General features: G+C 36.1%; 1 protein-coding gene across 4 annotated transcripts in view; it reads right to left on the reverse strand.

Moving 5' to 3' along the window:
- The window catches only part of WWC3 (WWC family member 3), a 99,315-nt gene that overhangs the window by 25,108 nt on the left and 51,560 nt on the right, over positions 1-22,647 (reverse strand). For all 4 annotated transcript variants that reach the window (XM_058846512.1, XM_058846530.1, XM_058846521.1 and 1 more), the window contains exons 6-10: positions 20,660-20,789; positions 14,921-15,070; positions 12,802-12,875; positions 3,636-3,878; positions 650-739 (exon numbers count right to left, since the gene is read on the reverse strand). In XM_058846512.1, the coding sequence (XP_058702495.1) occupies positions 650-739; positions 3,636-3,878; positions 12,802-12,875; positions 14,921-15,070; positions 20,660-20,789 (687 nt within the window). The remainder of the gene's footprint in view (positions 1-649; positions 740-3,635; positions 3,879-12,801; positions 12,876-14,920; positions 15,071-20,659; positions 20,790-22,647) is intronic.

Raw genomic sequence — 22,647 nt, forward strand, 5'->3', positions numbered from 1 at the left:
GCAAAATAAAAAGACTTTAGGATGAATCCTATCCCACTTCCTCTTACCATTCTCAGTTAAGGGGGAGAAGAATATTAGTGCCAGAGAGATGAAGTGAAACAGGAACTCAGCAGGAACTGAGCTTTTGATGCTGCTGTGGTGTTAAACTGAGGAATCCCCAAGAGCTGCATCTCAAAAGGCAGCTGTAAGTGTGAATATGCAAAACATTTTGGACTTCGGTGTGGGTCTTAGCACATTCTCATATTTAAATAGCAAAATTTTGTCATCTTATCAGGGATCAAAACCCCCTACATTTGAAGGTATCAGAATATTAAGAACTCACAGAACTTAAAATGCTATTTGCCCATAGTAAAACTGTAACAGTACTACAACAGATTTTAAGAACTAATCTCCCTTTCAGAAAGCAAGGTTTCTGAAACATAAAATTCCCAGATACACTTAATAATGTAGCCCAAATAGCCATTCCTAATATTATTTATACAACTCCATCCAAATCATCACAATACACAGAGCAAAGTGTAGTGAAATGTAGTGAAAAATTAATTTACTTGGCATACATACACAGAAGTATAAAAGGATAAACTTCACACATTATTAATTTTTTCTCTGCTGTAGTTACTTAAAAACCTGCTGATTTTACATAACTTACCTTTTTAACTGGGAGTGTAAATATGAGGTTAAACGTGTAGCTTCTTCTAGTTGCATAAGCAAACAATTTCTCTTCTCTTGTAACAGTATCCTATAATTCAACACATACATATTACTATTTTCTTCATCACAGTAGTGTTCAAAAAGCACTAGGAGCTCCCCAAATGTGGAAAAAATCAATGCATTGAAGTTTGGAATATTAAAAAAAGTTGCAGTGTTTCATGAAAAGTTTGAACTTCTGCTGCTCATATGCAGCAATAGTAATTCCAGCAACTACACAAGAACCAAGACTCCATGAGAATTCCCAGACAAGAAAGCTGAAGTAACAAAAAGAAAACTGAAGTAACTGAAGCACAGTGTAAAGGTCATGATGCTGAAAATACAATACAGCAATTAGCAAAGTCATAAAAAGTCCCAAGTAAAAATATCAGACTCTACAAGATTTTTTTTTCTCCCTTGCATCATCTTGATTCTGCTATTAAAATACTATGCCCTTCCACCTTGTCACCAAAAAAATATTCCAAGACAATTAATATAAAATTTCAAAGATACAAAGAAAATTTTTGAAGGACTTCTGTTAACTATAACCACCAACATATAATTTAAGCTCTTGTTCTATGTGTTTTAGGTTTTGTGTTTAACATTTATCATTATATTTAAGCAGAGAATGAGAAAAATCTCATGCTGCAACTTATTTTTTTTCCCATTCTAGTAACAAGCAGCTGAATTACTCAGTACCACTGCCACAATACAAATGGAATGTAACTTTAATGTCATCAATCTCATATACCTGTAAGATATCTTAAATTCAGTATTCTGACATTGTTAGAATTTCAAATAATAGATTTTATCTACTATTTACTCTTTTTCTGGATCCAGAATTATATTCCTGATGGTTTGTTTTTCCAAATCCAAGCACTGAACTTCAAGATAATATCAGGGTAGTATTCTGGTTTGTGTTGTACATTTTGTACATCCAGGAAAGCTACAGATCCAGCCCTACATCACAATGGAAATGGAGATACTGATGGTTTGGAGAAAGCAGATCAGAGTTATTACACTGCCTCAGACCTTCCTCAGCTGCAAAGACAGCTGTTAAGAGTTCAACATGGTAATGAACAGGATTTAAAAATCAACAGAAAGGGAGTTCTCCTGGATAAAACGGCAGCTCTCAGGCTGTTCTCCTGCCTTTGTGCACCCCAGGCCAGGTTAACCTGTGGCACAAGGAAGGCTGCAGGTCAGCTATTCAAACTTACACCATATAGGCACTGCATGCAGGAACCAAAAGAAAAGGACAAATAGATACAAGAAACATAACTGATTCAAAAGCTTGCAGGGGAAAGCAGAGATTTCACACCATCTACCGTAAAAAAAACAAGGTTAGGAACCTACACTCCTCAGTGACAGAAGCTGCAGGGTAGGTACCTGTGCTAAAAAATAAGAAATGCCTCCAACTAAGACTATCAGCCTTAACAAAAACACCACAACAAAAAACAATAAAACCCCCACCTCTATCATACAGATTTTAAGTTCATTTTGATCTGCACATAACTCAGTGCCTTTAAAACTCAGTAAAAAAAAAAAAAAGTTTATTTAAGAAAGAAACATCTTTGTATTTCACAATTAGAACTAAGTGGAAATACAAAAGCAGAATTAGAATAGGAATATTTTTGAATCTATTTCTGAATCTAAAACAAACAACAGAAAATCAGGCAACTAATAGTTAAGCTTTCTTCAAATCTGCTATACAAAAACAGAGTGCCCATTAGTATTATTCTAACTTCTGCTCAACTTTCTGCTAGCATTTAAAATATCAAGTACCCCAGTGGAATGCTGGTTTCCACAGCATGAACTCCATGGAAAAATAGCCTGGCCTTCTTGCCAACACAGTATGCACTACCTAACATGAGAGCCCAAAAACAGCAAATAAAACTTACTACACGACAGAGTAAAGTGAAATCCTTTTTCTGTCAGTTTTAGCTCTAAAGCCAATGTCACAACATGGCAAAAATTGCAAAATATATTACACTGATCTGTAGGCTGGCTGTGAATTTTCTATTTATTGACTGAATTTACTGTCAGAATTAAGCATTTGCAAAGAAACTAACTTGTCAAAATCTGTATATGGAAAGCACTTTCAAATATTTTTAAAGTGTCTTACTTGTGTAAATATTAACCTTTACACAGATCACATTAAAGCTAGTTCTTGTAGGTTTTCCTGAAGTGTCAAAGCTGAGGTTTTACCACTATTTATGAGAATCAAGAACAAGCAGCTTCTTGCTTTCACTGGAAGCAGTCTATGGTAAAAAGAGATTAAGAGGTTTTGTCCTTTTCTCTGGCTACAGGAAAAGCTAGGCAACTTTGAAATAAACATTGTGTTTCCACTAATATGTTTTTTGGGTTGTTTATTTTACATATAACTTGATTTTTAAGTTTTCAAGAATGACTTTGCTTACTATGTTCTTTGAATGTCAGAACTGGGATGTGTTCCCACTGCTGAGACTGCAAATGAAAAGGAAATATTGTATATAAAAGGCAGCAAAAACATCATCATTTAACTTTCCTGTTACAAGGCAGAAACTAAATATAGCAAAAGATCTTTGTTCTGATGCTTTGGGAGATGAGTACTACTCCACTGCAAAGAACAGAAAAATCTTTTATTATCCAAGTACTGTTATTCAGCTCTCTATCAGGGAGTATCACTCAGACCTATTCCAAGCATCTTTCGAGATTCTATTCAGATTTCTTCTTCCTATTCAGAATTTTTAGATGAATGAAAGGAAAACTAACTAGTCGACACCTCTGCTTCAGAAAAGTTCAAGACAGATAGAATTAAATAGTGACAGGAACAGTCTTCTCCTTTTCCGAAACTAAATTTCTCTAGTAATTTAGTTTTTCCTTAAATACAATGAAATTCCCTAGTCTTCCTTTCAAAGCTACCTATATGGATCTCACAATAGAGAAGAAAACAATTCAAGTTCCCAAACCTTTCAGTGGCCCCATGTGCAGACGTTGCTCGAGCTCGCTGAATTTCATCTTCCAAGCGTCTTTTTTCTTCCTCCAAACGTGCAATGTCTTCTGGGGATCGTCTCTGCTGACTGATGAGCTGCAACTCCTGAAGAAGAGCCTCCTTCTCTTTGATGAGCTGAAGACGGTCCCTGTCTGCTTCAGCCATTCCTGGCCAGGATTCATTATCAAGCAAGGCCAGCTGCTGTTGTATATTCGAAACTCTTTAAAAGAGGATATATGTATTTCAAAATGCAGAAGAGAAAGACAAGAGGAAAAATATCTAGACACGAAGCCTGTTGATGCCTGTGCCCTTTTTCTTCTAAATATCAAACCAAGAAAATTTAGAGGGGTTTGGGAGACTATTTGTTTCTGGGTTTTAGACTGGGCTTGTTTTTGGAGGGTTTTGTTTGGTTGATTGGTTTGTGTATTTTTAAATTGTTTTGTGTATTTTTAACACAGTAAACAGTTGAAAGTGTTCCTACATGTGTAGATGTGCAAGAACTACAGTGCTTTTATCTACTCTGTAGACAATATCTGTCTTCACAGCTTTCTCATTTTGTAAAAAATCAATATTTTAGAGCTCAAGTTTACTTCTTGTACAGCTGATGAAGCAGAACATTTTTTGGTTCCTCATTCTTCTACAATCACATCTTAAACTGGGATTTCAAAAGCGCAGTAAGAATTTGAAGAAGCGGAAGGTGAGACAACTAATGACAACACGTCCATACAATCATGTCCCACCTTGTAGAGGAATGGTTCAAGGGACTGAAAATATTAGACTACCCTAAATTACAACAAAATTTTAAAGCTGCCATTAAAACAGAAACATCAGTCTGGAAAAAAGATTTACTGGTTACAAAATACAAGTGGCTTTAGATGAATGTATCATAAAAATATGCAATTAAATAAGCTAATTTTTTTTTTCTGTAGTATGCTTTATAGTTAAAAGTAGTTTCTTATATGTCAATATGCTGTACCATCACATGAAACAACATTTTTAAAAATAATTCCACAGCTGACATTTTACGAACATGTTCTTTTAAAAACAAAATTTGATCTCCTATCAGTATTACCAAGAACACTAAAGCTCTTGTGGCTAAGAGGGAAAACACTTATTGCTAGGTATTTATGTTTGTCTGGCAATGACAGTTTAGACACTTTAAAATGTAACAGTTAAAATTAGAGGTAAGAGAAAATCTAGCTTTCTGATTTTTGAACATTTAAAACTCAAGAACTGTACAACATTTAAGCAGTTTACACGTTAGTTTCATCTTCACTTTGAAATTGTTCCATTCAAACAAAGATCAGTACCTCTAAAAGATTACTGCCCTTAAAATAAATAAATAAATAAATAAATAAATAAAGGCACTTTCAAGCCAGCCATTGAAGTGGGATATAGTTAATTGGTTTTGATAAAAACAATCTTTTTCAAATAGAGCTGGTAAGAAAGACAACTAATAACAAAAAAGCAAGGTAAAATCACATAACACACAAACCAAATACTCACAGCGTGATAACGTGATTATGAATAAAAGGCACAGACATGACAAAGGCAACGTTTCCCCCATCTGAAAACAAAACCTCATGCAGTAAGGTTTATCTCCTACTGACATCTGGGAAGTATTTGGCCATCTTATTATCAAGGGAAAAGAATAAACCATCAATGTAAGTCATTTTGCAGTGACTGCATCCATATATGAATAAGAATTTCAGTGTCATTTCCCCCCACCACACACACTACATTTTATTTCAGCAAGTAAAGAAATTAGGTATTATGTCACATTTTTGTCTAAAGCAAAATACTTTATCAAGCCCTTCAATACCATTTCCTCCTCCTTGCATTAATAACCAACTTCCTGCCAATACCTACTGAAAGCACCATTGTGGATCAGTACATACAGTCTACATATTTCACACTTCAGCTATTGTGCATGAATTCCAGATGCAGCTTCCTGAAGAACACCTCACCCCATTGACCAAATGTCAGGGCCAGGAAGAGCAAGCAGGGTCAGGATCCTTTCTCTCCCATGCCTACGCTGCTCTGCTGTTAACATTCAGTAAACACTCCTAAAGCACATAGAGCTTGATTTTCAGGTGTTCAGTGCCAAATGAAACAAACAGGGACTCAAGATCCTTTCAACAGAATCACAGAATTCCGGTACAATTGAGTTATCACAGCTTGGCAAGTGAGTGTGAATCAGATGAGTCTGGACTATTTGATTGTGTTCATAAGCTTTTACACAGCTTGTAGACAAAAGAAGACGACATTCATCTGAAGTCTTTGTGTTTATTCATAAGACAGCTGAAGGACTGACCCTCTCCTTCATTTTAACACTGTTTTGATAGTTATTTTTACATTGCAGGGTGAGCTGGTTAAGAAGCAGACCACAGAGGCAAATGAACACTAATGAAGGCAACAAGGAAGAGAGAAGTATGACCAGGGAAGAGATCTTTCAGTGCTAGTGAATCAGTGATTCCACTTGTCTGTGGAGTAAAATACCACCTTCACTAAATACAAGCCGTTTTAATTTAGATGCTTGAGCTTGCTGAGAGCACGTAACTCCCTTTGTGTATGACATTCCAGCTTAAAGTTTGTTTTTTCCCTTCAATTTCTGTTATGGTGATGCTTTGAAAGTAGGAAGTTCTCATACAGTAACTTAATTATACTGTTGTTAAAGGGGGAGAAGTACTGCTGTGGACAAGGCTTGTATCACTGAAGAGTTCCAAAATCTGATTAGGTATTTACTCTGATTCCCTCGACACTCTTAGCTAGCTCTTCTTGTTTCTACAGTTTTCCCTTTATACCAAGAAAAAGCAGGCACAAACCACTATGTAATGCACTATATAATGTTGAAGCACCAAAAAAACCAGTCTTCTGCAACCTCTATTTCCTACACATGAACTGAAGTTTTGGGGCAATTTTGTTGTTTGCTTTCCACTGGGGAATCCCTCTGTATGGTAAGCTGTTCCAAAAAGCTACCAGTGACAAACTTTTTAATATTTATCTCCTTGGCTAGAAGACACTGTTAAGGCTTTTATGGTCTCATTCACTCAAAATTACGAATAAAAATCTGAGTTGTCATTTTTAGTTATGCTCAGAACTTAGTTTGCAGTTACAGAGCATACTGAAGAGGATTTTTTTACTATCTCCTCAGACACAAACTTTTCTTCCAATCACAATAAATACATAAATAAGCCATTTCACTGTGCTTGCCTATGCCAGACTTTGCCTGTCATTCTCACTGTGTTAGAAGAAAATTGCTACTGTCAAACCCAGTGCATGTATTAAGCTGCCTTAAAACATCCACTTATATAAATCAATGATTTGACATAGATTGCAACCTAAAGTGGAAAAAAAAACCCACTTAGGATCCTTTAAGAAGCCTCTGTTTTTCAAGCACCTTTCTCCTTCCTAATGAGTATTTTTAAGATACTATTTTTTAACTGTAGTCACTGCAAAAGAGTGCTTTTATCTGGCCTAATGCCAGATACTGAGGTCCCTACTGATCCAGCAATTTAACATATTCCTGTGGAAAAAACTGTTAATTTTGAGCCATCAGCATTCCAGGCATTTTGCCCATTCCCATCCTTGCATAACAAGTGCTGAGAAGCTTGCATTCCTTACTGGAGTAGGTGGTATCAAATGACTGGTTCCCTAGATAGGCATGCCAACTTGCTGCTTAATTCAGTATTTTAAAATTTCGAATGGAGATGAACATAAAAGTTCCTGTAAAGAGAGGGGCACAGATGGGATGACAAAGGTTTAACCTGATGATGATCTTAAGCAGACACTGACTTGAAATGGCACACTTGCCCTGAAATGGCCATATCAAGGTATCTAGAATGATGTCTCACTCAAGATAATGCAGACACAGCATGAGGATGGAGATCAGTAGAGTCAGTAGTTTACTATACAAACTACATCATGGGGAAAAAAAGGCAAGTATTTCCAGAATTTAATTAGACATAGTTAAATTATATTTAGTAGCATATCTGAATCATTATAGCTCTGCACAGCTCCCTCTCCCCCTGACAAAACAGGACAACCCTTCTGTCACTGAAAATACCTCAGAAACTTTAAAGATTTTGTTAATAGTCAGAAAATCACTTTCAAGGGTGATATCTGAACCCAGCACTAATGAAGTTATATTGCTGAGCTCAAGAGGATATTTATTAGAGCATAAGAAGTGAGTAAAAATAACTTATTGTGAGATGAGTGATTTACAATTACAATTTACCCCATGTTAGATTCTTACTCAGACTATGAACAAGACAGGTGTCTTGGGGAGGGAAATACTCTGAACCAACTCAAAGTTATTACCTCATGCTCGTAAAATGGACAAATTTCGGATATCCTAGAGCTAGCACTTGTTCTTCAAACTTAATATGGTTTGAATTTTACAAGGAGAAGAAAAAGGAAACCAAACAATACTCATCTACATTTAAATGCCTAGACTTTTGGCTGACATACCATACCACTCTAGAACTGAGGCATTTGTTACCTGTTCTATGGGAAGACCAGTGGGAATAAGGGAATAAAATAAAGAAAACATTCCAGTTCAAATCTGAAAGAGAATAGTGGTCAAGATCACATAAATCAGTCCTGCTTACTCTTTTCTCTAGGTTTATAAGTGGACCCAGTTCTCTAACACTTCAGGTAACAGGGAATATCTCTCACAAGGAATACCCAAAGGAGGAGGCTGTGGGACTGAAGACACATAATGAAGAGTTTAAGAACTTGGTAATTTCTGGTATTTATGCACCCTCTTAAGTGTGGATTATGATTTATATCCAAAGAGGAAAATGCTAGGGAAAGATAAAGAAAGAAATGGAAAGAACAAGAAGCTGGGGAACTTGGCCAAATGCTCGCAAAAATCTCTCCACTGTGTCTATTTTGGCTGTTCCCGCAAGTATGTGCCACTGTGGCTTTGGCAGACAACATGAGTATGCTCTGTAGAATACCCAGCCTTCCTCACAACACAATTCATTCAATAACAACGAGGTCTTAAACTGGCTTAAGAAACTCATGGAACCATTAGAGTTCACTGGCATTTTGCACATTCTAGGAAAATTGCAAAATCTGCTCAAAGCAAGCCTTCCCAAAAACACAGGTGAAATAGTACAGAACTTTAAAGAAGTTCAAAAGCATGTCTAAGCTTCCTTTATAACTCAAAGAAAATGTTTTATGTTTAAGAACTAGCAATGGGAGATTCAGGTTTGGCTGAGCCAGGTATTTATGTGATATCAAACAAATTACTTCATCCTTGAATCAGATTTTCATATTTGTTCAGCAGAATAAAGCGTACAAATCCCTTGAATTTCACTAGAGATTAGGTAATTAAACCTTGAAACCTGCCTATACAAGATAAATTTTAAAAGGAAAATACTTGACTGTGTTATTGCATTAGTACTGGAATGTTGTTATCAATATCCAATCAACATGTACTTTGTCACTGTAAGCACAAATTGCACAGACGCACTTTTGCTTATGCCAGTAATTTTAAAGGCCTAACTGAAACTTAATTTTGGAAATGAGACAAGTTTGCAACAAACTATACCGAACAAAAAGAAGTAACATCCTTGAAGACAAATGTAGAAATATTAAGCATATCTGAGGAAGAGGTTTTTTTCAAGGCTAAAATAAACCTCAACACCCACTGCATGCCTCTATGAAATGAAAGAAAAAATAACATATTTGAATTCAAATTTAGAGAAGATACAAATAAACACTACCCAAACTAGGTAAGCTGGTTGAAGGTGTTTGAATGTATTAGTTCATTAAAGTTAGCTACCATTCAGACTGGACTATAAAAAAAACCCCAAAAAAACTACAGCTGAAACCTTTGTTACTTCTTATTGGAGGGATTTATTTTTCATCTACCAATTAACACACTTCACTGGATATGAGGCACTGCAGCAATGACATTTCATGAACATTTGCTAATATACTTCATGTAATCATTTTACTGAACTGCACAACTTAAGAGTTATCAAAGAAAAACAATTTGCTTTTGATTTCTTGTGCTATGAAGCAGTATATTCAGAAAAGTGCTTGAGGGGTACACTTTCCAGTGTGCAAATGCTTTCATGAGAGGTGGTCTCACTGAAATAGCAACTGAAACTAAAAACAGTATTTATCCAGGCAGCTTGGGGCTGTGTGTTCAAAAAGACCGTCCTCCCTCCCCCCCTGTTTAGCTGCAGGGCCACACTGGCAGATCTGAGAGGAGAAATTTCATGGAAATAAGGTACAGTTTATTTAGAAATAATGGGGGAGGGGTAAGAGTACAGAGTGGAAGAAAAGTGATTGAGCCTCCTTTCAGCACGATTGGTGAGTCAAAAAGCAGAATTTACAAAACACCTCCTAAAGCCTATATCAGAAACAGGGGAAAGGATCTCTGCCCCAGCATGCTGGAAATGTCAGAACCCACAGTGTACAACATCTGAAATACCCACGGGAAAAATTAAATTGCAAATCATCCAACTTCCTTCCGATGGGAAAGTGATGGGGGAAAAAAGGCTATGTGAATGTCTTAAGTTATGCAAAGGCCAAACCATACAGCAGTCAGAGAGATTTTTGAAGGAGGAATTAAAATGAAACTATCTTTTACAAGGGAGGAGGGATATTTTGGGAATGTAAGCCAACTCTTCTGCGATCACTGGGTTTTATCTCCTGAATTCCTCAAGACAGTTCATTCAAAAATCCCAGTACTGCATTTCTTTGCTTAGACTCCACATATAGAGAATATACTTTAGTTTTAAAAGACTTTACTACATCCAGCAAATATTCTGCTTATATATGGCTAGATTCACAAAAGCAACTAAAATGCAACACTCTGTCCTACAGTTTGTGGGGTTTTCTTCCTGGTTTCCTTTCACAGGAAAGATATACTTCTCTCCTACAGTGTGTTTTAAGTCTCCCATTAAAAGTTTGTCTGATGTACTTATTTGCTGTATGTTTCCACACCCACTTGACAAGCAAGCAGTCACAATATACTGCCTTACAGCTGTGACATACTGTAGCATTTTAATTTTCTGCTTTGTAGATTTAATCCATCACAGCACATTCCGTCACCCACACTGTGCAGCAACAGTAGATATTTCACCAGCCAAGGGAGAATGAACACAAAGATATTTAGTAGAGACAAAAGCCCTACAGAAATGCCAGCAAGCTAAGGGGAAGGAATGCATGATAAATGAAGAATGCAACCACAGAGATAACTGGTAGGGGCAATGAGCTTTGTGCAGTTCCACTCAAAAGCTGAAAGCTGATTACTTCCGTACAACATACTGGGCAGAATAAGGCTACTCTTTTAAAGCAACTAACATACTTTTGCTAAATAACAAACCATTGTCAGAGCTACTATCCTGGGAAAGCAAAACTATTCTTACTGCAATCACCATTCTCTAGTTGGAAGGTTAGTTACCCAGATTTTCTACACTTAATTAAGATCAAACACCAGCTCACTTCTGATGTTCAGAAATACTGCATTCCATGCAGAAACAAATGTTCGGCATTTCCAGCTGAGAAATGCTTTGCTATTAAAAAAAAAAAAAAAATAACCAATAAAAACTCAACATCTCTTCACCCCCTCAAAAAAACCACCACTCTATCTTTTTCCTGTAATAAACAAACAAGAAGAGAATTGATTTGAAAAACACAGAAAAGCTGTGTCAGAAAGCTGAACTAAAAACATTTTAATACAATCTTCACAGTATCAGCGACTCTGTTAAACTGAACACTACAAAACTAAATTCTATCATTCTTCTTTCAGCAACTGTAAGCCACTAAATTATCACTGGGCTTTTAAGTGCTAAGTTATCCTGTGAGCAGTCAGGACACTGAGACATTTTTGCTTTGTTCTTTTTTCCCCAATTATTTAACCTTTATTAGGTAATAGTCACTGGTATTTACATACAATCTGTATGATGCAGACCTTCATTCAAGTTACAAATCCTGAAGATTTAGCTGTATTCACCTGGCTTGCTTGTGCCAGCTTAATTTTTGAAGCTGGTATTGTGTCCAAATGCAGGTAAATTTTCCAAGAACAACAAAATGATGTACTGCCTATAAACTTCCAATTTCTGCCAAGACTTGTAACTTCATTACAGATTCCCCCAAAGAAAAAGTCACCATGATATGGAAAAACAAAGATAAAAGAATTGAACTTCATTTTCTAACTCTTGTTCTAAAAGATGTAAAAAACTGGTAGAATAGAACATATTGAAAAGAAAAAGAAATCCTAATTTATACAAATTTTAAAACTATGGGTTTTAAAGTTTACTATATTGAATCTTTTAAGTGTCAGTCAAATTCCACAACAGAATATTCTACACATTCTACTTCACACATTTGACTACATTCTAGTACAAATCAAAATAACCGTAACTGCATTCATTTACTGATTTCAAGTAATCAATCATCTGTACCCACACTATTGTCCTGAATATGTGGCAAACAGTTTGAAAACAGTGAGGTTCAATGAGGACCTGCTAAAATATCTAAATAGATAAAAAATATTTAAATAACTAGTTAATCCATGAAAAAACACTGCAAGACTGGCCTCCACAAGAAAAATACTTACAATACGCAATTAGACTGAAGGAGTTAGTGAAGAATCAATCTACTCAGAGTAATACTTGTTATCATTTTTCTCAAAAATAAATGTTGAAATTGGAAAAAAAGTTTATGTACTCTTTTGTTCATCCCTTAACATCTTCATTTATCTCACATGAAGCCCTGCATTTGTTCTTCTTCATGGCTGCAGTACACTGAACTTAAGACACAGGTATGCAAAGCTTTGGGTATCCTGACAGACCAGGCTGATAAGTGTAAGCTTAAAGACTGTTTATATCTAAGTTTGAGAAAGAGGGTGAAAAAATGTAAAACAGTTTAATTGAACCACTACAATTTTGTTTATACAAGTATAGAACAGGGCTGACATTTAGCTTAATCTCTGCAAACAAATATAATAATCTTATGATAAAGTCTTATATTTACCTAAACTTTCATTATCTGTGTACTACTTAATAGAGAGCAAATTAGTCTTCCCAAAGACATTTCAGCTTGGAGTCTGGTTCCAGTTCAACTTTGAAAACTTTAATCACAAAAGTAAATATAAAACCCAATAGATTATCTTTAATTACCTTTTCTTGGCCTCTTCATATTGCCAGTTCAGCCTCACTTTGTCTACAAGTCTTGTTTTGTCATCAAACCCAAACTTGCAGAGTTGAAGAGCAAGGAGAGGAGGAAAAAGAAAGGAAGAAACAAGTTAAAAACACTGTCATCACAATAAAGAAAGGGACAAATTAGTCTTCCTTACTGGATTCACTAAAGAGACCTCTATACTTTAAATAATAACATAATAAAAAAATCAATTTTGCAATGCAAAACTAATTCATTGCTAAAAACAGAGAAGATAAATAAGCCCCTTTCAATAAATTACTAACTTGGAAATCGAGGCATAGCAAATTGAATCATTGATAAATGGTCAAAGCTTTTCAACTTTATCCAAATCTAAAAGACAGAGTGTTTTAACTGAAATATTTTGCTACTTTGTATAGCTATTGTATGAATACCCTTATTAGAAGCAATTCAGAATACACTCCCTGTACTGTGATGTGTTAGCCAGCACTTACAACATTAATGCATTTTAAACATTAGTACAAAAAAACACCTGATCTTGAAGCAGTCATACAACACGTGTTTATGTTGCAAATCCTACTGCACAGTGTTTCTACAGCAATTTCTATTTTAGGGCATTAGCACTTTCCTCCTCAAAAGTTTGTGTATGGTCAAATAGTTAAAACCTAAGCTCCTAAACAAGCGCATTGCTTCACCTCCGGAATTCTCCTCTAGCTGCTGCTTTTTTCTGTCTCCATCATCCCATGGGTAAAAACTCCACTTTTTTCTATTCACATGGCGCTAACAATAGTTCCATGAAAAGATTCAGATAATTATTTTTGTTTTCCCTTACAAAAAGCCTACACCTCATAAACATAATTTTCATAGTGTACTTGTCTTGAATTGGGAAAATGTTCCTGTGTTCCTTTTCGTGATTTGTTTCAGAATTCAATAATCCACTCATCCACCACACCCCAAAGACACCATCTTGCCTAACACCCTGAAAGACAGCCTAGCATTAGCTCAGTTTTCACAGATTCTTGAACAGTCTATCTTCTCAAAAACAAGACTTCCTCTTCTGCAGGGACCCTCTGGAGACATCTAATCTGACAACTAGCCAGCAGCGAAAGAATATTAAAATAGACAAGAAATGGGATGATAAAGCCAACAATGAGATGATTTCCAAGTAAGTGAAAATTAACATCCAAACTACCATACTAACAAACTACAAACAAGTAGCTTTCTTGCTTTTGTGCCAGTCATCCACAGAGGCATATGTTTTATTACTGATTAACAACTGGGTTGCCGTAGTACTAGTGGAAGCTGAATTTTTACTTACTATTATTTGGAGTACACAATTTCATTCAGATAGAACCATTTCCAAGGAATGGCAGTATGTTATTCTTGAATATCACATTTAAAGGCATACTTATAAATATGCCTCTACAAAGCACAAAGGTATAACAGACTACATGGAAAGTTTTGTTGATTAAGAAAAATACTTCGAGAATAACAAATACTTTCCTTATCTTAGACAGAGGAAAGGAGCAGAGATCTACACATCTTCCATGTATATGAACAATGAATATATAATGATAAAAAAAAAAAAAAAAAAAAGATGTAAAAAATAAAATTTAAAAAAATACACAGCTATCACTACTACAACATCCCATGCAAAATCATGTCTACTGCAACTTCAAGCTGGCTAAAGAATTTTCTTCCTTCCTATCTCATTACAAGTATCAGTAATTCAGAGCTGGGAATATGAAGAGAAGAGGTCCATGGACATCTAAGCAAGAGCTGTTACTCCAAGATGAACTTGCCATCACCAAAGTGGCAATGCAAGAAGTGCTCTGCTGGGCTGGCTGTGAGTCCAGGACCTGATTTTACCTGCCACTGCCTGGAAGCATGCCCCTGCATCCCTCTGCCACACTCAAGCAGCAGAATCACCAAGCCCACAGCTTGCACACAGCAGAAACCACAAGCAAATGCAACTCCCTCACCACCAGTATCGCCCCGGATTTTTCCTTCTGCTCCAGCCAAACACCTCTTAAATTAAAAGAGTAAATAACACTGTATCGCTATAGTTCAAAAGCGGCTAATTTTGTACAGCGAATGTTTCACATAGGAACACTCACATACCTCTCCAGTGATGTCAGTCTGAGAACAAGCATCGCAGTGTTGTTGAGGTAAACAGGAGTCACTGAGTGAACTAGAATTGTGCTGGAGATCCTGCAGGGAATCTGTAATACAACAGCTATTCCTGAATCCATCTGTTAATTTGGCCAGGCTCTAAAGGAGAAGACATATTTTAATAGATTAGAAAAAATAGTTTTTATAATACTTTTTAATAACAGGAAACAAATTTTGAAATTGTTTAAAAAGACTAGTAGCTTGCCTATACAGAGCTACTTACAGAAAGTAAAATTCATTGTTGTGTTACCAGCATGCAAAAGGTTTGCTTTGGAATAAACCTCTCATTTCAAAAGACGTATGTAACAGTAAACAGATTTTATATTATTTGTTTTAGATCTATGAATGTTTTATCTTCTGTATGGCTTGCAGCTCTTTAAATCTAGCAGCTGTCAACTTCACATTAGCTGATAGGGAAGACAAATGTGATTCACCTGCCCTTTTGCCATCTTCAGCACAGGTTACATTCCTTAGTCACTACTGTTATCTCATCCAACTTGATGAATACCTTGTACTGATTGCACTTTTATGACAGCTGATACCATCCCTGTGCTCTCTTACCCAGGGTTCACACAGTTAAGAGATATTTTACATTTTGGGTTAAGCAAGGGACATGGCTGAAATGTCCAGACAATGACACCAACTGTCAGTATACAGCAGAAACATCAGTCTTTGAGGGGAAAGGGGTATACAATAGAACAACATAAAATAACAAAAAAGCTTTTTGACAATGTAAGCTTGGTGGACAGGCTCTTAAAAAGCCTTTAAAAGAACAAAATTGTTAGTATTGCTTTTATTTTCTCACTGTGACTTCTTGTTTGTTCAAAAATTACAGATAATGTAGTATTAGTCACAAAATCACTGTGCCAGCTGTCACTTATGACAGAGATCCTAAGTATTACACATCAAACAAAAATTAAAAACATTCTGTCCTTTCACCACAGGATAAAGGGCTAACTAAAATGCGGGGAAAAAAATTATCAGAAATTTGAAGATCTGTAATAATTTATAAATCATAACATAATCAAAAAATTTGGTTCTAAAAATACACATCAAAAACTTTCTAAAACTGCTTACTCTGGTGTCTGAACTAGAGAATCAGGGACAACTCTGAAGCACTGCATTGCGAAAAGGCTGGTCCTCAAGAATTTCAGTAGCTCTGACTACCAGTGATTTGCAAGCTGAGGTTACTGTCCATCCACATCCAATTATCAGAAGATTTCTCAAAGTGTAGTTTAAGAAGGATAACACAGCCATGCTGCCTTTTCTTACACCAAATTCAACTAGCGGAGTCCAGAAATGAACCTGTCCAACAGAAATTGTTTGCTACTGACATGAAGAACAAGGCCACACTGAAGATGAAGGCATCTGGTTTCAGAGACCAGGAAGCATCCAGGATTATAGAACTGAAGGAGGCCTGAAACTAGCCAGAAAAAGCAGCTTTTTTCTGATGATCTCCATTTCCATCCTACATGGTCCAACCCTTTGCTGTCATATACCAGCCCCTCCCTCAGGCCATCCTCCACTAGAGATGAACAGGAGGGAGAACACCCAGCCTGGTACAGGATGAGTGAACAAGTAGGATCACCAGCCTCCCGAGTGGGGGCCCCTGTTCCTTCCTGACAGCCCCTCAAACCAAACATTCTGCTTCCCTCCTATTAGAGAAGGCAAGGAGAGACACAGGTACACAACGTATCGGAGCTTGTGCTGCTCCCTCTTCAGTCTCTGCCTGCTCTCTAGGGGTCTGAGGGGGGTTGGGATTTCACAAGCAGCATTGGCAAGGACAGAGGACAGTGCAGAGCAATGCCAGACATGCTGCCAGTGGCACAAGGCTACCACACCACTTGACACCAGAAGCTTAACTTGTCTGCCTTGTCTGCTACTTAATTTGTCTTACTCTTTGGGTCCACTAAAAAAGCCAGTTCTTCTGCCACCTCACAGCTGAACAGAGCCATTTTAGTATGAAGAACAAACAACATACTTTCTCCTCGGCCCTGAAACAGCAGATTCAATTTCAAGTTACAATGCCAAGAAACCACTAGCTAGTGTCCCTTTATCATTACGACTTGTTGCGAAAGGAACTGCTCCACAACATGGTGAAAAAAACCAACTTTTACTTCATGAAAACTGTAGCCTCCTGTCTAACTCTTCTTCAAAACTCACTGGAAATCATCCAGTCCTGTCAAGACTCCTGCTGTATGGAGGACCAAAAGGGATTTTTAATGGGTTTGTTACATGAAAATAGTAACTTCAGATCATGGTCTCTTTCCAGTAAAGCACAGCCAGTTGCATCAACAAAAACTCAGGACTCAGAAAGCTTGAGGTTTCTCCTAATAAGTTATGTTCCATCTGCCTCCTTTGGCTAACACACATTATATTACAGGTATGTGCAATACCACATTGATATAGATGCTGATGCCAAAATTTAAATCTAAATTTTTGCCTGTATTTCAGCTACTTTATGAACTCCTGGCATGCTCCTGATGCCCTCTAGCATTCTCCCTGGCAGGAAATGAAGGGCTACATGACTGATGGCCAGGCTTCCTATCCAGGTACAGTTGCTGAATACTGGCCCCTACCTAAAAATAAGAAAGCATTTGACAGGTGGCGATCACCAAGCAGTATCACCTAAACTTACATCTACATGCACAGATGACTATGCCCTAGGGCAAGCATAAACGCATTAAGTCCTTCTAGTTGGATGAGTAAAAACAAGCACCAGCAACCCTAACATGGAAAATTACGACCCAAGTTTGCACATTTTTAGATAGAAACAATTTGTAATTGTTATTATAAACAGTAGGAGTAATTTCCTTCCCAGCTACATGGAGAAATCCATCTTTCATCTCAAGTTTAAGGACTGTTTACGGCAATCCCATGGAAACTGCCAAAGAAGCCTACTGTTAATGGGAAATTCTGGGCACACCAGCCCAGACTTACCCAAAAAGAGAGAAATGACAACTGCCATTTCACCATTATCTGTTGCCATCTGATTTGGGAGCACTGCACAATTTCACTGCACTTCCTATCTAACCTATTTAGCTAATTTTACTGGTAACAAAGAGACAAGAAAAAAGAAGAAATAAAAACCCCACAAAAACCAAAGTCCAGTGCTCTCCAAGAATGACAACATTTTAAAAGCATACATGCACTGAACAGAAACGAAGTCATGGAAGAGATGGGGGAGGAGAGATAAACACACTGCTTTCAGGAACCTAACCACACACCTTTATTATTCAACCTTATATAAAAAGTTTGCCCGCTTTTTTAGAGCAGTAGCACTGCATATTTTGCTTTACTTGTAATCACAGCATCCAATTTAAATCTGACCACCCTCTCCCACACAACTAAACCAATTATCATACTCCTGCAACAGCTACAATTTTCCAAGCACCTACACAAGACTGAGTCACTTCTACTATGTTTAGTTCTGTTGCTTACACTGGCCAGATTTTAATTAAAAAGTAGTAAGAAACAGTCTGTTTCCTTTCTCTGAAATAAAACCCCATATTTTTTACTATACTTCTAACTCCTCTATTAATAAATTTCAAAGTAAAAAAGATTTCCTAAGAAAGTTTGTCTGAACAACAATAGTTTTAAAATGTGGTGTTTTCAAGGACAATACAATACCAATATTAATAGGAAAATAGAAATTGAATTCTGAACTCATTAGGAAGATATTTAAAAGAGACTTGCACTTATTTGACAAAGCTAACTAAATCCATGACAATAATCTGCAAATAGTTATCAAAAGGCATAGCACAGATTACTTTGGTGACACTAAAAGTAATTTTTTTTTTTTGGTCAAAATTAAAAAAGAGAGCTGGATATTCTTGCAGAGCACAGTAAGCTGGCAAAAATACACCATTTTTACAACTGTAGACCTGGTAAATGATTGCATTTAATTCTGTACAGCATTTGTAACAAAACATGAAGAAATCTTTTGCATGTTACTTGTGTGGAACAACTGTTTTCTACATTCTCCTGGACTAGATATAGTCTAATGTTCTATTATTGGATTCCATCACAAAAGATTGTCATTAATTGAAAAAAGATATTTCCTAGACTCATATTTCCAGTATACAGCACACAGAGCCATGAAGAAGGATGAAACACTTCATTTTTGCTTCTGTTTTGTGGAACTGCTACATTCTGGTCCTGCCAGCACTGCCCAATCCTTGATCCTAAAGTTCTAACTCCCAGAACACTATTTAAAGAAACTGCAAGCACATTTAAAGTTGGTTTACAAATATGATTTTGAAGCATCTCAATGTTTACAGCTGGATTTACTGCCACTGAGGACTGAAAATGTAAGGAAAAGAGGTAAAAAAATCTGATGGGGAAGTAAAAACAAGGCCAGTAGTTAAACTGCTCCAAGATCTCACACATAACTCCTTATATTACCAGTTAGTTTCCTAAAATGTGTGTTATTGCATCCATGAAGAACTGCCTTTCTAATCACTTCTTGCTAGTCAGGCATGTGGAAGACTTAGAATCACTTTAAAACTTGGCCAGCTCAAAATAACAAATATGTTAAAAGTTGCCAAGGCAGAAACTTTTCATAGTGACTTCAGTGTTCTGTCTACTTGAGCAAGGATTTGTGGTCCATAAGATGGTCTTTGTATATTGCATTGGAGACTAAATAATTGCATAACTATGGAAATTCATTATATGTAGATTATAAATGTCTCATATAATTTAATAACTGAAAAAAAAAAAAACCCAAAACACATGAAAAACACTACTGCAGAGAAAACTGGAAGAAAATGTTTGCATGGCAACATAATTTAGTATGGTCCCACAACTATAGGTAACAAAGATGCCTTTTTCCAAACAAGTATTTGAAGACTGCATGAACAGAACTGTCCTTATCACCTCTCTGTATACGCAGCATATTTAAGCAAGTCTGTAGGGAAGTCCCTGTGGTAAGAGGGGCTCATTGTTCTTTGATCAAGCTCCTATCGCATTAACAACACAGACATGCAACTGACAACTTGAGGCAGGGCACAGAATCTATTCAAAAGTTACACCATTACTCAGCTATGTATCTCCCCTCAATCCTCATTCTTTAATTCATAAATTTCAAGCTTGTGTATACATTGTATTTATTCACACTTTTCTTTGCCAGAACATTTTGAAACTAAGGTGAGCCTTGATGTACTCTCAAACTGGGGAGAGTTTGGAGCAAAAAAGTGTGACAGTGACAAAGATCCAGTTTGGTGAAATACATATGAAGAGAAAATCATGGTTAACACAAGAATAAACATTCTAGCACATGAACACTCAATCCTACTTTATTACAGGTAATACAAAGAGACATAAAACAAAATGAAAAACAAATACTGCAAATCACAAAGGCTTTTTCTTAATACAGTGTAATTACTACATAGCAGCCATCAACATAGCAACAGTAGAAAGCTATATTCAATGAAAACACTGAGCTAAATGAAACATAGCTAACTACATTACTTAAGATAAAAATATGAAATGCATATCGAGTCTTGTGCTCACAGTATAGACACTGAATTACCTTGTTTGAATTGCTTGCTATTGTGGTAATTGTCAAACAGAAAAAACAGTTCAGGCCATCCTACTTTCTTATTTAAACTTGGTAAACCCAATGCAACCCCAAGCAAGAAAACAGAGATAGGTTACTACTATTAAGTAGTCCAGTAATACATTTTTTACCTGCATAAGGTCCTGCCTTTCTTTTTCACCTGTGCATATAGCCTTCTTTATGGTTCGAAGTTCACTCATTATAGCTTGTGCTTCATCCAGTCTGTAATTTGTATGAGCATTTGACATCTTACGATCAATCCTGTTGAAAATATATTAAGACAAATTCAGGAGATTTCACAATTAGAAAGCACACAGACTTTTTAAGACCTCTTGTTTATTCATGTACCACTTCATTTCCAGGAATAAAATGTTACTCTACTTGGAATTAACATAGCACTCGGGGCCAAGTCCACTCTAAAGACAAAGCAAAGCAATTATCTACCCAGGTTATGCAGAACCAACAAATTTCCTGGGTTTAATATCCTAATGCAGAGCTTAGTTATGAGTAATGTCTGTGGGTTATTTCACACACCAAAAGTAAAATGAATCTAAAACTGACATAGATGGTAGTAACTCAACAGTTACTGTTGAGTTGCTATTGAGCAGTACTGTTGAATAAGCAGTCTAGCTGTCATATTTTTCATGCAGCATCACACAATGCAGTATCTTTTCCAGGGCTTCTACTTGATCCTGCTTTAGCAACTTTCTAACAAAGGCATTTCATTTTCTCAGGAAGAAAATTTTAATGCCTAAAATTTTATTGCAGATGCTTTCCTGCCATTATAGGCCTCTTTGAATATCTTTTCCATAAAATATCTGTAAGACATTATCATTCTGCACTGAAAAACATGGTGTGGGAACATCCCAGGAGATTTTAAATCTTTAGGCAAGAAGCAAGAGCACAAGTCATGATATAAGACTGAAGTAATACTAATGTTTCCATCCTGATATATTCAAATCTCTCAAGGGGAACACCCACTGGTTGAGTTTTCAACCTTTTTTCTAACATTCCACAATAGTAAAGGACAACATATCAGGATGCAGAAGACTAGCCCAGTGTATCATCTTGATAATTTCCTTCAATTTATAGATAAAGAATAAGACAAAAGACTATAGTGAACTTACCAGAAGAACTATTTGGTCTTGTATTTAAAGCAAATGGCTATGGGGCTTTAACAGGTTATTTACAGCAATTACTGAAAATCATGTAAAGTTCCCATTAAAATATGGAAAAAATCAATTTTCCTGTTAATCTAGCATAAAAAAGAATGTATACAGAGAAAAGGTGGTAAGTGTAAAAGTCATTAGACCAATGCTAAGAACAAATAGCTTCAGGAAAAGGTATGTCAGGTTAACAGAATTAAAGACAAAAACACACATCGTTCACCACAAAGGACATCAATCTATAAAAACATGTAGTAGGAGATGGTATACTATACATACAGAAGAAGATAAATAATCTTCTATAATAATTAAGTACTGAGACCAACAAGTATCAAGACAGATTAAACTACGAGTGTCAACAACAGTCTCTCAACAAGTTCTGCCAGTTAAAATACAAGAAGCGCAATTCCACTTACATCTGATTAGTTGCTTTAAAATTAAAACATTAAAATGAAAAATCAAAAGGGGTAAATGAAAATCCTGTGGGTTTATTGTGTGCCTCACAATATTCAGGGAAGAAATAGGTTGATTTCTATAGTTTTAAATTGTTTGGGGTTTTTCTGACAGTTACTGGTTTTGGAGACAACAAAAAGTAAGTCTGAATCTTAGTATTTTTCTTTGAAGACAAATTTCCCCAAGTTACATAAGAAAACAATCTTTTATGAATACTGGCTCAAGAACAAGAAAGGACTTACATGTCATGTGTGTTAAAGCTGGGGGTTTGTTGGTTTGTTTTTGTTTTCAAAATGTTTCCTTGAGTCTTCACTAATTTTTAGTTAAAATACTGAGCAGATAAAACCATGGTAAAATAACTAATCCAATTCATTAAAAATCACATTAAAAAGATAACACATTTTTACCTGAAGGTAACTACAATGTTAAGAACTATGATCAAATATTAGACATGAAAATGCTTCTACACAACTGCTCATTTTACTGTTTGCCAGGACTAA

The sequence above is a fragment of the Poecile atricapillus genome, chromosome 1 (genome assembly GCF_030490865.1).
Source record: "Poecile atricapillus isolate bPoeAtr1 chromosome 1, bPoeAtr1.hap1, whole genome shotgun sequence".
Classification (NCBI taxonomy): Eukaryota; Metazoa; Chordata; class Aves; order Passeriformes; family Paridae; genus Poecile; species Poecile atricapillus.